The 15,628-nt window shown below is 36.5% G+C and overlaps 1 protein-coding gene across 4 annotated transcripts in view; it reads right to left on the bottom strand.

The window, feature by feature from the left end:
* The window catches only part of LOC101975928 (protein argonaute-3), a 121,011-nt gene that overhangs the window by 29,139 nt on the left and 76,244 nt on the right, over positions 1-15,628 (bottom strand). For all 4 annotated transcript variants that reach the window (XM_078025915.1, XM_078025916.1, XM_021735531.3 and 1 more), the window contains 7 exons: positions 15,065-15,187; positions 14,591-14,724; positions 11,690-11,874; positions 5,779-5,938; positions 4,678-4,768; positions 479-673; positions 24-158 (listed from right to left, as the gene is read on the bottom strand). In XM_078025915.1, coding sequence (XP_077882041.1) covers positions 24-158; positions 479-673; positions 4,678-4,768; positions 5,779-5,938; positions 11,690-11,874; positions 14,591-14,724; positions 15,065-15,187 — 1,023 coding nt within the window. The remainder of the gene's footprint in view (positions 1-23; positions 159-478; positions 674-4,677; positions 4,769-5,778; positions 5,939-11,689; positions 11,875-14,590; positions 14,725-15,064; positions 15,188-15,628) is intronic.

Genomic DNA, 15,628 nt, shown 5'->3' with positions numbered 1-15,628 from the left:
AATATAAAATTAAATAAGATTACCCTTTCTGTCCTATCAGCACAAAATAGTCGAGTGTGATGTCTCTTCTGTACTACGATATAGGTTATTCCAGGTTGATAGTCTTTCTCCAAACTGATACAGGCTTCTCGAATTGCTAGTAGCTCATAATATAATACCTAGAGAAATGTGATGGAAAGAGTCAACAGAGTCAACTGTTCTTTTTTACATTCTTCAAAGTAAAATAATGATTTAGATTGAGAATTTCTTAATTTTATCACCTTATAGCTAAGATACTTCCTATTCCATTTTAATTATTAGCAGAATAATCAAAGATTATACATCCGTAGTGAACATATTAAAAGGGAAAGTCTACTGAAGAATCAAATTTTGAATTTAGGAACTCTCAGTTGAAAGATTTCAACTTCAGAACCAGATACCATATGGTAAGTATAGTATCTGATTACACCATAGTTTGAGGAGATCCCAGACAACCAACCTGTCTAAACTGTCCCTCTGAAACACCATCCCGATAAAAGATGATACGAGTAGGTTTGAACCGAGTTGACTTATAAAATTGAATGAGAAGTTCTCGGACCATGGATGCCAAGTCCTGGATGATCTCCTGCCTGGGTCTCTGAACTCTTACTGTGGCACAGTATCTGCTTGGGTGGGCATCCATACTACCTACAACCTAGGTTGGAAAAAGTAAAGAAAAATAGAAATTAAAATAATGAAAACGATGTGGATTTCATTTACATTTTACTATAACCTTACTATGCATCATTATTTTCTTTAAGAATAATAAAAATAGTTAATTCTTAGTGAATAAAAGACCTACTGCAATGTCAAAAACCTGTTTTCCTATAAGTAGGCTACACTTTATATTTAACAATTAGATTGTTTATTTATTTATTTTGTAGTACTGGGGATTGAACACAGAGGGTCTGTGCCACTGAGCCACATCACTAGACTTTTATTTTGTAACTGGTTCTTCCTAAATTGCTGAGGTTGGCCTTGAACTTGCAATTCTCCTACCCCAGCTTCCCAAGTTACTAGGAAGACAGGTGTGCACAACTATGCCTGGTCTAACAATTAGATTCTAACTGTTTTTGGTAAATATTAGCCAAGAAAGAAAAGGACAAAAAGACATGCATAAAGAGAGTAAGAAAAAGAAAATAAGTAAAAAGAGGGACCAATTCAAACTACTGACTTCTTTTCATATCTCTTCTACTTTAACAACCCATTCTAGAAGTCAGACTTTTTTAAAAAAATATTTTTAGTTGTAGATAGACACAATACCTTTATTTTATTTATTTTTATGTGGTGCTGAGGATCAAACCCAGCACCTTATACAAGCGCCCCACCACTAAGCTACAACCCCAGCCCTAGAAGTCAGACTTAATATTTTAGCATTATCTTAGAACTGTTAGGATCTATAAATTTTAAAATCATGAGTTTCCAAAAAAACTTAACACTAAAAAAACCCCCAAATAACTCAATCAATAAATGGGCAAAGGAACTGAATAGGCGCTTCACAGAAGAAATATCAGCCAAGAGATATATGAAAAAATGTTCAACACCTCTAGCAATTAGAGAAATGAAAATTAAAACTACACTGAAATTCCATCTCACTCCAGTCAGAATGGCAATCATCAAGAATACAAGTAACAGCTGAGTGTATATGCCACTGTGCTCAGGAAGCTGAGACAGAAGGATTTCGAGTTCAAAGCCAACTTATCCCTCAGCAACTTAGCGAGACCCTGTTTCTAAATAAAACACAAAAAGGGCTGGTCAGTGGCTCAGTAGTTAAGTTCCCCTGAGTTCTATCTCTGCTACCAAAAAAAAAAAAAAAAAAAAAAAGTAACAATAAATGTTGGTGAGGATGTGGAGAAAAAGGTATGCTCATACATTGCAGATGGGACTGCAAACTGGTGCAACCACTCTGGAAAGCAGTAGGAGAGTCCTCAAAAAACTTGGAATGGAACCACCATTTGACCCAGTTATTCCACTCCTTGGTGTATACCCAAAGGACTTAAAATTAGCATATTATAGTGATGTGGTCACATCAATGTTCACAGCAGCTCAATTCACAATAGCTAAGCTATGAAACTAATCTAGGTGCCCATCAACAGATAAATGAATAAAGAAGATGTGGTATATATACACAGTGAAATATTTATCAGTCATAAATAAGAATGAAGTTATGGCATCTGCCAGTATATAAGAATATATCATGCTAAGTGAAATAAGCCAATCCCAAAAAACCAAAGGCTGGATATTCTCTCTGATATGCAGATACTAACACACAATAAGGGGTGGGTAGGAGGGAAGAATAGAAGTTCACTGGATAAGACAAAAGGGAATGAAGGGAAAGGAGAGGATATGGGAAAGCAAAGACAGTAGAAATCAATCAAACATAAATTTCCTACGTTCACATATGAATACAAGACCAGTGTAACTCCACATCATGTACAATCGTGAGATTGGGAAGTTATACTCCATGTATGTATAATATGTCAAAATATACTCTACTATCATGTATATCTAAAAAGAACAAATTAGAAAAAATGAGGAGTTCTTTTACTGCAAACTCCTAGATTTGACATCCTGAATCTGTAGTCAGTCTTCTTGGGCTGCAATTGTGTTGTGTATTAGGTCTTCAGAGATGTTAATCTGGTTTTCAAACTGGCTATCTCAATTGTCCCTTTCTATGTCCTGTTTCATATTTTGTTTAAAGCAAAGGAGACCTCAAAGTATGAACTTAATCATAGCCTCAAGCTAGTTACTGGGCCTCCCTATTCTTTCTTCCAGGATAGTCTATATCAAATTCATGCTTCAAAAATAAAACTTAAACCATTTCATTCCCTTCATCCTTATCCTTGTAATACATCTTTCATCTAACAAAGACAATACTGAAATATATAAACAAACTCTTATAACCATAGAAGTACCTAAAAATTCACAATCACAGAGAGATCACACAGACAAAACAGGATAATTTTTCTTGGGTGGGTACCAGGGATTGAAGCCAAGGGCACTTAACCACTGAGCCACATCCTTAGCCCTTTTTATTTTTTGAGATAGTGTCTTGCTGAGTTACTTAGGGCCTCTCTAAGTTAATGAGGTTGGTTTGGAACTAATAATCCTCCTGCCTCAGGCTCCTAAGCCACTGAGATTATAGGTGTGTGCCACCATACTGGGCTGAGTAATATAATTAACAAACTTGACTTAATATATATATAGAACTTGTAGTTTTCAAACCAGAATAATCATTCTTTTCAAAAACTCAAGGAGGTGGGCTGGGGATATAGCTCAGCTGGTAGAGAACTTGCCTCCCATGCAAAAGGCCCTGGGTTCAATCCTCAGTACCACCAACAAAACAAAACAAAACGAAAACAAAACAAACAAAAACTCCACGCCCAAAAAGTCAAGGAGGGGCTGGGGTTGTGGCTCAGTGGTAGAGCACTTGCCTAGCATGTATTAGGCACTGGGTTCAATTCTCAGAATTGCATAAAAATAAAAGAATAAATACCAACCTATATGCCCTTCAATAGACGAATGGATAAAAAAATGTGGCATTTATACACAATGGAGTATTACTCTGCATTAAAAATTGACAAAATCATAGAATTTGGAGGGAAATGGATGGCATTAGAGCAGATTATGCTAAGTGAAGCTAGCCAAGCCCTAGAAAACAAATGCCAAATGTCTTCTTTGATATAAGGAGAGTAACTAAGAACAGACTAGGGAGAAGAGCACGAGAAGAAGACCAACATTAAACAAGGATGAGAGGTGGGAGGGAAAGGGAGATAGAAGGGAAATTGCATGGAAATGGAAGGAGACCCTCAGGGTTATACAAAATTACATACAAGAGGAAGTGAGGGGAAAGGGAAAAATAATACAAGGGGGAGGAATGAATTACAGTAGAGGGGGTAGAGAGAAAAGAGGGGAGGGGAGGGGAGGGGAGGGGGGATAGTAGAGATAGGAAAGGCAGCAGAATACAACAGACATGAGTATGTCAATATGTAAATCAATGGAAGTGTAACTGATGTGATTCTGCAAGCTGTATACGGGGTAAAATGGGAGTTCATAACCCACTTGAATCAAAATGTGAAATATGATATATCAAGAACTATGTAATGTTTTGAACAATCAGCAATAAAAATAAATAAATAAATAAATAAAATAATAAAGTAAAGGTCCATCAACATCTAAAAAAATTTAAAAAAAAACAAAACCTGAAGGAACATTTATGAAAGTTACCCACAAATAAAATATCATTAAAACTCAAAAAGCTGAAACTAAAATGTTGATATTGGTCTAAACTTTAGATAAAAGAAACCTGCCTAAGTAGTATTATAGGTTTAAAGCCATCCTCAGCAACTTAATGAGGCTGTAAGCAACCTAGTGAGACCTTGACTCAAAAAATAAAAATGGTTGGGGATGTTGCTCAGTGGTTAAGCATCCTTAGATTCAATCCTGGACCAGAGAGAGAGGGGGGGGGGAGGGAGGGAGGGAGGGGGGGAGAGAGAGGGAGGGAGGGGGAGGGAGGGGGGACGGGGAGAGAGGGGGGGGAGAGGGAGGGGGAGGGGGGAGAGGGAGGGGGAGAGGGAGGGGGAGGGGGGAGAGGGAGGGAGGGAGGGAGGAGGAGAGAGGGAGGGAGAAAGAGAGAGAGATCTGCCTAATGATACTCACAGCAGCAATAGAAGGTTTTTTCCCATCACCAGCAGGTGGATGAGTGACATCTGCTCCCAAAAAGATCACTGGTTGCTGGAACACAGAAGGTCTTAAACACATTTTTTAAAGGGGTTAGATAATTCATCATCCATTTATCTGTTTCACATGATTGCAACATAACTGCAAGCCACTGTCAGCACAGAGGAAGTCCTGAATAGACAGCTTCATAGGCCTCGACTACCAAGTGCTTTATCCTCTTAATTCAAGAATCCCTAGTCAATAAAGTAGAAACTGTCACAACAGGGCTGCCCAGCATTTTTGTGAGAACAATTTTTGTCTTAAGCAGTAAGTGCTGGTGGTTGCAAAGGGCAATTGATGCTAATGTTCTCTGTAATCAGAGTAATTATAAATATTAATCCACCAATTTTTCTCAAATTTAAAAAATCTGCTTATACATCAAGGAGAAAAAGAATCATTAGACTTTATATGGGAAAGATTATGGGAGTTGACTACTCCCCATCCTCTGGCCAAATGTATAAATTTAAGTAACATATAATAGTCACAAAGTAGTGAGCCTTTCCTTTTATTTTAAAATTATATCCTTTAAAATTCAAAAGACTGTTTTTTAGTTATTAAACTTGTTGATAAAACTCAACACATCCCTCTTATTTATGAATCTCATTTCATATTTAATAGGGATAAGGAGGTAGAGGGTGGCAGGGAAAAAAGGAGCTTTTTTTATTTTCCAAATACACATGGACCAAACTTGTTCTAATGCTTACGTATGCATATAAGTCAAGACAGTTAACCTCATGAAATCAGGATGAAGATGATTATTAAATAAAGGAAAAGCTCTTTTTAAGCTAGGCTCTCCAGTGAGAAATAAAGTTCTTAATATTTTCTGACAAGGCAAGAGGTAGTTTGTACACTAAATGAAAATAGGGGCCAGAGTGGGCCAATTCAAACTATTTTAATTTTTTTGCCAAAATGTCTACATATCCCATGGCAGAAATCATCAAGGTTATCTTTAGGTCAGAGCTTACAGTAATTACTTATGGCCAAATATAGAAAAATGAAGACAGGAAAAATAATGAGAATTTTTATAAGTGATTAGCTTACCTTTGATGAGGTACAAGAATATTATTTATCCCGCCAAGTTTAACATTAATCTTTAGGCACAAATTTGAGAGAGTTTGAGGAGATGTTTTTATTACATTCTTCACTTGAACACACTGTGTAGCCATACCCAAAAGTGTATCTCCTACACGTTTCACCTCCGCTGTGGAATAAATAAAATACCTCAAGTTAGAACAAGGACTTAAATCCACTTATTGAAAAATAAAGTTATTATGCATTCCCCCTGCAATACATCCTTGTACTACAGGATACTCCAAATTACACCAAAACTAAAACAATGCTAATAAAACGTGAAGTATACTATCTTAAAGATTAGGTTAAGTATTTAGTGGTAATTTTTCTGACTGTTTTCTTCTTTGTGTAAAAAAAAAAGTATATTTTTAGCATTGGAAAAAAACCCCATATCTCTTCCAAATACAAAAGATTGTTGAGGTGGATACAATTAAGATGCAGAAGAGCTCCCTGCCTTCCCTCTCTGATAGCAAAATTTTTTTTTCAGAGATTTACAAATACCAATGGTTTATCCTCCCTCACTTTTCTTGCCTAAAGACAGGATGTAAATTTTTCTTTACAATCCTTGGAAGCTCAAAAAGATAGTGCCTGAGGAATATGTGAGGGGAGTTTACTTCACTTGTGTTTTCCATATTCGTCTCTCCCCATAGTTTCCCACTTCTGGAAGCCTGGGACTGCTTTCCTTTTTAATTTATTTATTTTTGTCAGTTCTCTAAAATTAATGTTCTTTGTTAGATATTCTATGTAAGCCAAACTCCATAAACACTACAATGAACTAATTTTATCCCATGTGATACGCACTATATACTTTAATAAACTTGCATGGTTTTCTCTGTTAATCTTCCTTTTGTTAGAGTAGTCTGTTTCAACTATGAACTTCTTAAGAGGTTGAGGAAAATAATTTTCCTCCCTTCATCATAAAAATAGTATCACTACAATTACTAAAAAAAAAAAACTATAAAGCAAAAAACACATAATCCTTTATCATTTTATTGTACTCTTTTCCAGTAATTTTCTCATTTATACTAATGTACTTTTTTTTTTTTTAAAGAGAGAGAGAGGGGGGAGAGAGAGAGAGAGAGAGAGAGAGAGAGAGAATGAATTTTTAATATTTATTTTTTAGTTCTCGGCGGACACAACATCTTTGTTGGTATGTGGTGCTGAGGATCGAACCCGGGTCGCACGCATGACAGGCAAGTGCGCTACCGCTTGAGCCACATCCCCAGCCCTATACTAATGTACTTATAGTCAAAGTATGTTTACGTCTATCAATTTTAATCTCCAGCCTTTAGTTTGAAAGTGATGAGGCATTACAGTGTAAATAATAAAAGATTCCTGTTCTTTGCCTCTTCCATAAAGGAAATCTAAGTCTAAATCTTTACCCTAAGGATTTCAGTTTACATAACTTTTTTTTCCCTCCTCAGTACTAGGGAATTGAACCCAGAGCCTCAAACATGCTAGGTAAGTGCTTTACCACTGAGTTACATCCCCAGCCTTTTTAATTTTTTGAGTTAGAATCTTGCTAAACTGCTCAGGATATCCTTGAATTTGGGATCCTCCTGACTCAGCTTTCTGAGTAACCATGTGCAGATGGAATACACAGAGAGATCTGAGTTGTGGGAACATGAGGTCAAATGAATAAGTCTATAACATAGGCCTACTGTGCTGACCCCCCACAAACTTTCACTTTTAAAAAGCAATTTACCTGTAGCCCTTCCTGGCTTAAGTCCACAGTATATGTTACATTCCTCAGCAAACTACCTATTATCTGCAGGAGAAAAGCATGCTGGAAATGTGGATAAGAAGAACACAAGTTAGTCTGAAGGGGGTTATTTCTGTGACCCTTACATGGTCCAGATCCTAAACATCAGAGAGCTAAAGATAATTTTCCCTAACCATAAAATCTATAAGAACAGGTTCCAATTAGAGATGGTCAGCAAGAGCCAAAGTGACTTAGAGTTTTATGGCAGTGGGGATCTGAAAGTGTGATATCATCCTGCTGTCAAAATCAAGAGGTAGGGCTGGGGTTATGGCTCAGTGGTAGAGCACTTGCCTAGCATGTGTGAGACACTGGGTTTGATTCTGAGCACCATGTATCAATAAATAAAATAAAATCCATCAACAACTTAAAAAAAAAAAAGTCAAGAAGTGGACCTGGGAGGGACTCTCTGAAACTGCCCTGGAACCTCCAATAAAACTGAAGGCAGGGAGATGTGTTGTCCCTCTCTTCTCTGAGAGGACCCACTTTCTCCGTTAAGAAGTTCCCCATTTCTCCTTTCCTATCCTTTCTAATAAACTCATGATGTCACTCTCAGTGATGTGTCTAAAATCTTCCTGACTTGATCGTAAGAATCAGGGTTTGAACAGGGGTCCACTGCATTACCTATTTCCTGAAAGGCCCCAGCCCTGTAATAGTATCACCACACCCAGTACTGTAATGTGGAAAACATTTTAAAATTAAAACTGAGAACATACTACACATTGTCTTACAATCTGTCATTTTCACTTAAGAGTATGGTTTTCAATCTCCATATATAGATTGCTTTTATTATTAATATAGTAGCAGTTATTCTGTTTTCCAATGCCACAATGGATCTAACCAGACTTATACTAATATATTAGGTTGTTCCAGATTTTCACTATTTTAAACAAAATATGTAACTTCTTCATCTTTACTTTATTATAAATTTCTTGAGGAGCTAGGTGCGGTACAGTGGCTCAGGCCTATAATCCCAGCAGCTCTGGAGACTAAGGCAGGAGGATCGCAATTCAAAGCTAGCCTCAGAAACTTAGCAAGGCCCTTAGCAACTCAGCAAGACCCTGTCTCTAAATACAATATAAAAAAAGGCTGGGGATGGGGCTCAGTGGTTAAGCACCCCTGGGTTCAATCCTCAGTACAAATAAATAAACAAACAAATAAATAATTTTCTTCAGGATAAATTTCTATTATCTTCCTACACACATATATGTATATATGTTTGTTATTTTTATAAAACATTTTTATAATAAGAGCAAATTACCTTCCAAACAGTATTATTCATCCAACAAATTTTTAATGAGCACCTAATACCTGTACTGTACAAAGATCTGTATATGAATCAATGCAGACATTGTTCCTGCCCCCAAAGAATTCATCGTCTAGTTATATAAACATGCTTTTAATTAAATAACTGCTCAAATTTAACAATACAATTGTGAAAATAATATTAAGACGAGGTACAAGGTGCTGACGATAAAAGAAAAAGAATTTGATTTGTGAAGGTCAGGCAAATTCTCAGAAGAAACTTCTAAACTAAAATTTGAAGGAAGAATGTGGGTTTGGGGTGTGGCTTAGTGGTAGAGTGCTTGACTAGCATGCATGAGGCACTGGCTTCAATCCCCAGCACCACATAGAAAAAAAAAAAACTAAAAAAAATAAAGGTATTGTGTTCACTTACAACAACAACAACAACAAAACAGGAAGAATGTACATTCATTTTCTTGGTAAAGGTTGGAAAGTGAGGTATGAAAAATAACACAGTACAAAGAAGCCGATAAACAGAGTCCGACTGTGAGGGTCTGAAAATAAAAGGAGAATTACAATGAAAGCAACATTAAAAAAGCATCTCAAAATGGATTGGGAGACTACATAGAAAATAGGACTTACAAACAATTCCAGCTGCTGCTTAGAGTATGAACTTTGGTCACCTCCACCTTTTTTTTTTTTTTTAGTTGTATATGGGTTCAATGCCTTTATTTGTTTTTATGTGGTGCTAGGATTGAACCCAGTGCCTCACACTTGATAGGCAAGTGCTCTATCACTGAGTTACAACTCCAGCCCTCACCTCTATCTTTTGATTGAATGACAGAAATACCTAAACAATCAGACTAATTACACTGTACTCAGAGGCATGAGATGCATACCAAGTAGTTGTTATCCAACTTTTGTTTTACAGACATTTCCATTCTGTTTATACTTTCTTTTCTTTATCTTTTATTGATCAGGAAGCAACCAAGATGTCTTTCAATAGGTGAGTGGATAAACAGTGGTACATCCATATAAAGACTTTTTTTAAAAAAAAATTTTTTAGATGTTTAGACCTTTATTTTATTCATTTACTTATATGTGGTGCTGAAAATCGAACCCAGTGCCTCACACATGCTAGGCAACCGCTCTACCACTGAGCCACAACACCAGCCCCCATAAAGAAGTATTAATTAAACAAAAGAATGAGCTATCAAGTCCTAAGAGATGGAGGAAACCTAAATGCATACTGCTAAGTGAAAGAAACAAATCTGAAAAGGCTCCATACTTCAACTGCATCATATTATAGAAAAAATAAAACTGTAGAGATACAAAAAGATCAGCAGCTTCAGGAATTCAGGACAGAGGCAGGATGAACAGGATTTTTAGCACAATGACTCTATTCTGTATGATACTGTGATTATAATGCATTTGTCAGAACCCAAAGAATTATACAATACAAAAAGTGAATCATAATGTAAAACTGTTGGTTTATTTAATGTACCCTTTAAGGGAAGAAGTTAATAATATCTCTGTAGGAAAAACTGCAGGGAACAGGGTGGTATATAGGAATTCTCTATATTATCTGCTCAGGAAGAGACTACATGGAATGTAAGCAAGTGTTGGAAGCTGTGTATAAATTATGGATATTATTTGAGCCATTAAGACAAGGAAGCTGCTTTTCTGGGAAAGAAAGCCCAGATCACGCTGGTACCCTGCTTTAGCTCACAACCCTAGGATCAAACATAGCCACTTAGAGATGGGTGTAACCTTTCAAGCACCAAACAACCTGTTTACTTCAAGATCCCTGCCACCTTTGATCTACTTCCTCTTAAATAAAGGATTGGGGCCTTTTTCAGTTGTTCAGTTCCAGTTACTATTAAGGCTGGAAGACCCATCAGATACCACCCTTTTAAATCTAATTTCTGACTTTGTCTTTTGTTCCTTACTGAATATTTCAGACTTTTTATCTTCTCAGGAGGCTCACACCACCAAGCAGGAATCTGCTCTACCATGCAGGAATCTGTTCTCTTCCTCTAAGACAGGTTCTTGGTATGTTGATCAGTCTGGTCTTGAATTCATGAGTTCAAGTGATCCTCTTGCCTCAACCTCCCAAACAGCTGGGCCTACAGGTGTTGTCACCATGTCCTGCTTAGCTGGTACACCACCCCCACAGGCAAGAAGACAAATTAGGAGCTTTGGAAATACTTCGCTTCCCAGTAATAGTGTATGAGAAACCCTGTATGGTGACACACACCTGTAATCCCAGTGACCTGGGAGGCAAAGGCAGAAGGACTGCAAGTTTGAGGTCTAGGCAATTTATCAAGACCTGTCTCAAAATTAAAAATAAAACGGACTGAGAATGTAGCTTAGTGGCAAAGTGCCCCTGGGTTCAATCCTCAGTACTGAGAGAAAAAAACTGTATGAGAACATATACTATTCTTCCTTTTTTCCTTCCTTGCTTGCTTCCTTATTCCCTCCCTCCCTTTCTCTCTTCCTCTAAGACAGGTTCTTGGTATGTTGATCAGTCTGGTCTTGAATTAATGAGTTCAAGTGATCCTCTTGCCTCAACCTCCCAAGCAGCTGGGCCTACAGGTGTGTGTCACCATGTCCTGCTTAGCTACAAAATTATTTCTCAGGTCTCTTCTTGAACAATTTAGTTTACTGATTTAAAAGTAACAATGTACGACTTACTGTACCATAAAATATGTTTTAGTATTTGAAAGCTATAGGATACATAAGCCTAAAATGAATATCAAGTACCTGAAGAAAAATGCAGATTTTTTTTCTTTTATGGTACTTTGGGTCAAATCCAGGATCTTATGCATGCAAGGCAACACTCTACCACCTGAAAATGCAGTTTTAATATATCCTTACCATACACTGGTGTCTTTCCTGGCAGGATGACAATAATGAGCTGTAACCCAGAGTATGTATTCTTGAGGTGCCGGAACATGGGCTCTACACTGTCTGCGCCCTGTGCGTATTTGCAGAAGCATGGCTGGCCCTGGATGGGCATCCCTGCATCCTTGGAAATCTTACGCAGTTGGTCTGTGAAACCTCTGGAAGAAGAAACCATTAAATATAAAATTTGTCTAGTCATTAATACCTACAAAATAGTAATGAAAAGTATAGAAAATGAATGGAGGATGAAGTGAAGATTTGTGTGTTCCACATACACATAATCATCGGATTACTGATGTCAAGGGCAACATCAGGTCAATAATGTATAGAAATCTTCCTCTATTCTTGGGGAATATGTTCCAAGGCCTCCAGTGAATATATGAATCTATGGATAGTACAGACCTTATAATTTAATGCCTTTTTGATCTTAACTAAGTACTTATGCACTGAGGATGTAATTTCTGCAGTTCTTTTTTCTTTCTTAACATTTATGAAAAAAAAATTTTACTGCATATGATTTTTTTCTCTCCTTACTGATAAATTTCACTTTTTCACTTAAAGGAATCACTTAGTTTTTTTTTTTTGTACTGGGGATAGAACCCAGGGGCACTTTACCTCTGAGCTACATCACTACCACATTTTATTTTTTATTTTGAGATAGGATCTTGCTAAATTGCTGAGGCTGGCCTCAAACTTTTGATCCTCCTGCCTTAGCCTCCTGAGTTGCTGAAATTATAGGCAATGTGCCATTACACCTGGCTACAGCTTTTCTTTGGCATGTCCAAATTGCCGGCATCAGTATTCTTACACTTTGGGGGCATTATTATGAAAAACAAGGTTATTTGGTGGGCATAGTGGCACATGCCTCTAATCACAGCCACTCAGGAGGCTAAGGCAGGGGGAATCACAAGTTGGAGGACAGTTTTGGTAACTTAGTGAGATCCTGTCGCAAAATAAAAATAAACAGCTGGGGTCATAGCTCATTGGTAGAGTCCGTGAATCCAATCCCTAATGAGTTCAAGATAATACATGCTTTTAAATACTATAGCATAAAATATGGTTACCTAAACACAAGAACTGCAGTACCAGAGCAGTCAATAAGATGGCTACTAAGTAACTAACCATGTACAGCAGGGTTCATTGGATAAAGGGATGTTTCATATCCCAGGTGAGGTATGATAGAAAGGTGCAGAACAGTGCAAGATTTTATTATACTACTCAGAAAAAAAGTATATCTTCAAAACTTATGTGCTGAACTACTAATTTCTGAAATTTTCTATCTAATATATTTGGACTACATTTGATGGTAGGAAACTGAAACTATAGAAAGTGAAACAATGCATAAATGGGGACTCTTGTATTTTATAAACTAAAAGCATACTGTACCATTATATGGTATTTAGTAGTTTACAAGGGGAATTAGGAACAGAGTGTACTGGTTAAGAGCTCAGCTCTAGAGTTAGCATGGAGAATTTCAATTGTAGTTCTGCTACTTACTAGTTATGAAATTTCAGACACATTTACCCCTTTATTTGTAAAACAATTACATTATAGGATTGGCAAGAAGACTAATTGAGATAATACATGTAAAATACTTAGCATATTACCCAAGACCATTGGTAAAGTTTGAAAATTTCAGCTAATATATGTTTTCTAATGTGATCTTGACAAGATCCATTGAGAGAGGCAGGTCAGGTATTATTTTTATTTCATAGATTAGAAAACAGTTTCAGGGAAATAAGTGTTTGGCAAAGGTTAAATGTTAGCTAAATAGTAGAACCATAATTACAATATAGTCCAGAACTTCCACAGTATGACCTATCAGACCAAGAGAGCAGGAAAGATTTTTGCCCTCAGGAGATGAAAAACATGAAAAGGAAATTTAAAAACAAACAAACATTTTAATGTATTTTCACCTACATAAAAAAGGACAATATCTTATTTATTTATGTATTTATTTTAAAGGAAAATCCTGATTCCTTGAGAAGATACCTTGGTCTTTTTTTTTTTTTAAAGAGAGAGAGAGAGAGAGACAGAGAGAGAGACAGAGAGAGAGAGAGAGAGAGAGAGAGAGAGAGAGAGAGAGAACTTTTAATATTTTTTTAAAAGAGAGAGACAGAGAGAGAGAGAGAGAAAATTTTAATATTTTATTTTTTAGTTATCAGCGGACACAACATCTTTGTTTGTATGTAGTGCTGAGGATTGAACCCGGGCTGCATGCATGCCAGGCGAGCGCGCTACCGCTTGAGCCACATCCCCAGCCCCGACAATATCATATTTAAAGAAAATTCTGTATTTAACATAAAATGAGTAATGATGGGAGGAGCAATGAATCTCATTTGTTTTGTTAGTTTTGAGTGACAGGGAATGAACCCAGGGGCACTTAACAAATGAACCACATCCCTAGCCCATTTTATTATTATTTTCCAAATTTTGAGACAGGGTGTCACAGAGTTGCTCAGGGCCTCACTAAGTTGCTGAGGCTGGATTTGAACTTGCAATTCTCCAGAGACAGATTAAATAAATCATTCATGGTAATAAAGTGGCAAAGCTGGGAATTGAACCTATTCTATCTGCCATTAAAAGACAATGATGCTGCTACTATACCATATAATCTAGTCTTTTAGGATGTCCACAAGCATGAATCAAAGACTTTACTAAGACTAACACATTTAGGAATCTTTATCAAAGTATTAAGAAGAAACATTTTAAAAAGCTCAGTGATATGTGTGAAGCCTTGGGTTCGATCTCCACTACTACCAAAGAAGAATGAAAAAAAGTCCATGTTGAAGAAACATTTGTTAGAACAAGACATGAGTAATTTAAAATCTAAATACAAATAGGCCCTGAAACCAAAGTAATGACATTCCTTACTTTAAAATTTCTTCTCTGCACTGCCTCTGTGTGGCAAAACAAGCTATAGCCCACATTTTGATTTCAACTCCTGTGTGGAACTGTTTTCCTCGCATATCCCATACTCCATGGCTTGGTGTTGCCACTGTCCGATTCTATAGAAGAAAGAGAAATAACTTGGCGAAAAAGAACAAAAACTTTATGGTGTATCTGATGAGTCAAAAATAAGTATTTCAAATTGCTGAATTAATATAAATCTGATATTTTATAAGAAACTGGTTATTGTAAATCAATATTGTTTATAATTTTAATATTAAAAAAACCCCAAATTCCACTAAATTCTAGCAAGGACATTTACTTTGAAATTAAAAAAATATATATTGTTGGAATAATGAAAAACTTTCTAAAATTACAGACTTAGCTATGATAAGTAGCTAAGTACTTTGTACTTCTTACAAAGTACCTATATTTCATTAAAAAACCAAGAGGCTTTACCCGTCCTCCATACTGGAGCATAGGTGCTGGAAGTACACGTCCGGTTACATGAGCCATTTCATCTCGAACTTTAAATTGAAACTCCTGAACAAATGGATCTGTTTCATAATTTGCACTTCTTACCTAACAACAGGAAAAGTTTGTAGTTACTCTCAAAATTCCCCTAGATCCTGTATTTTACTCATTAAAGCCCTTTTTTATTTCTTCTTTTTCTTTTTCTTTGTCATCTATGTTTTGCAATAGGTCTTAACAATGGTTCCCTAACTGGAGAATGGAGAATCTTAGTTTGGTGATTATGGTCATGAATGGATTGTAGGAAGTCTGTGAAGCCCTTGGTAATTCATACAAAATTTAAATGTATATATTAGATTGAATAATAAGATTTTAACTATTATTGATCCATGAAATTAAAAAAATATTTATTCTTAAGTTTTAGGTGGACACAATATCTTTATTTTACATTTATGTGGTGTGAGGATTGAACCTAGTGCCTCGTGCATGCTAGGTGAGCACTCTACCACTGAGCCACAACCCTAGCCCCTGATCCATAAAAATTTTTAATGA

This window comes from Ictidomys tridecemlineatus, chromosome 11 (assembly GCF_052094955.1).
Source record: "Ictidomys tridecemlineatus isolate mIctTri1 chromosome 11, mIctTri1.hap1, whole genome shotgun sequence".
Classification (NCBI taxonomy): Eukaryota; Metazoa; Chordata; class Mammalia; order Rodentia; family Sciuridae; genus Ictidomys; species Ictidomys tridecemlineatus.
The sequence above is the reverse complement of the archived record's forward strand: the minus strand, read 5'-3'. Positions and strand labels throughout refer to the sequence as shown.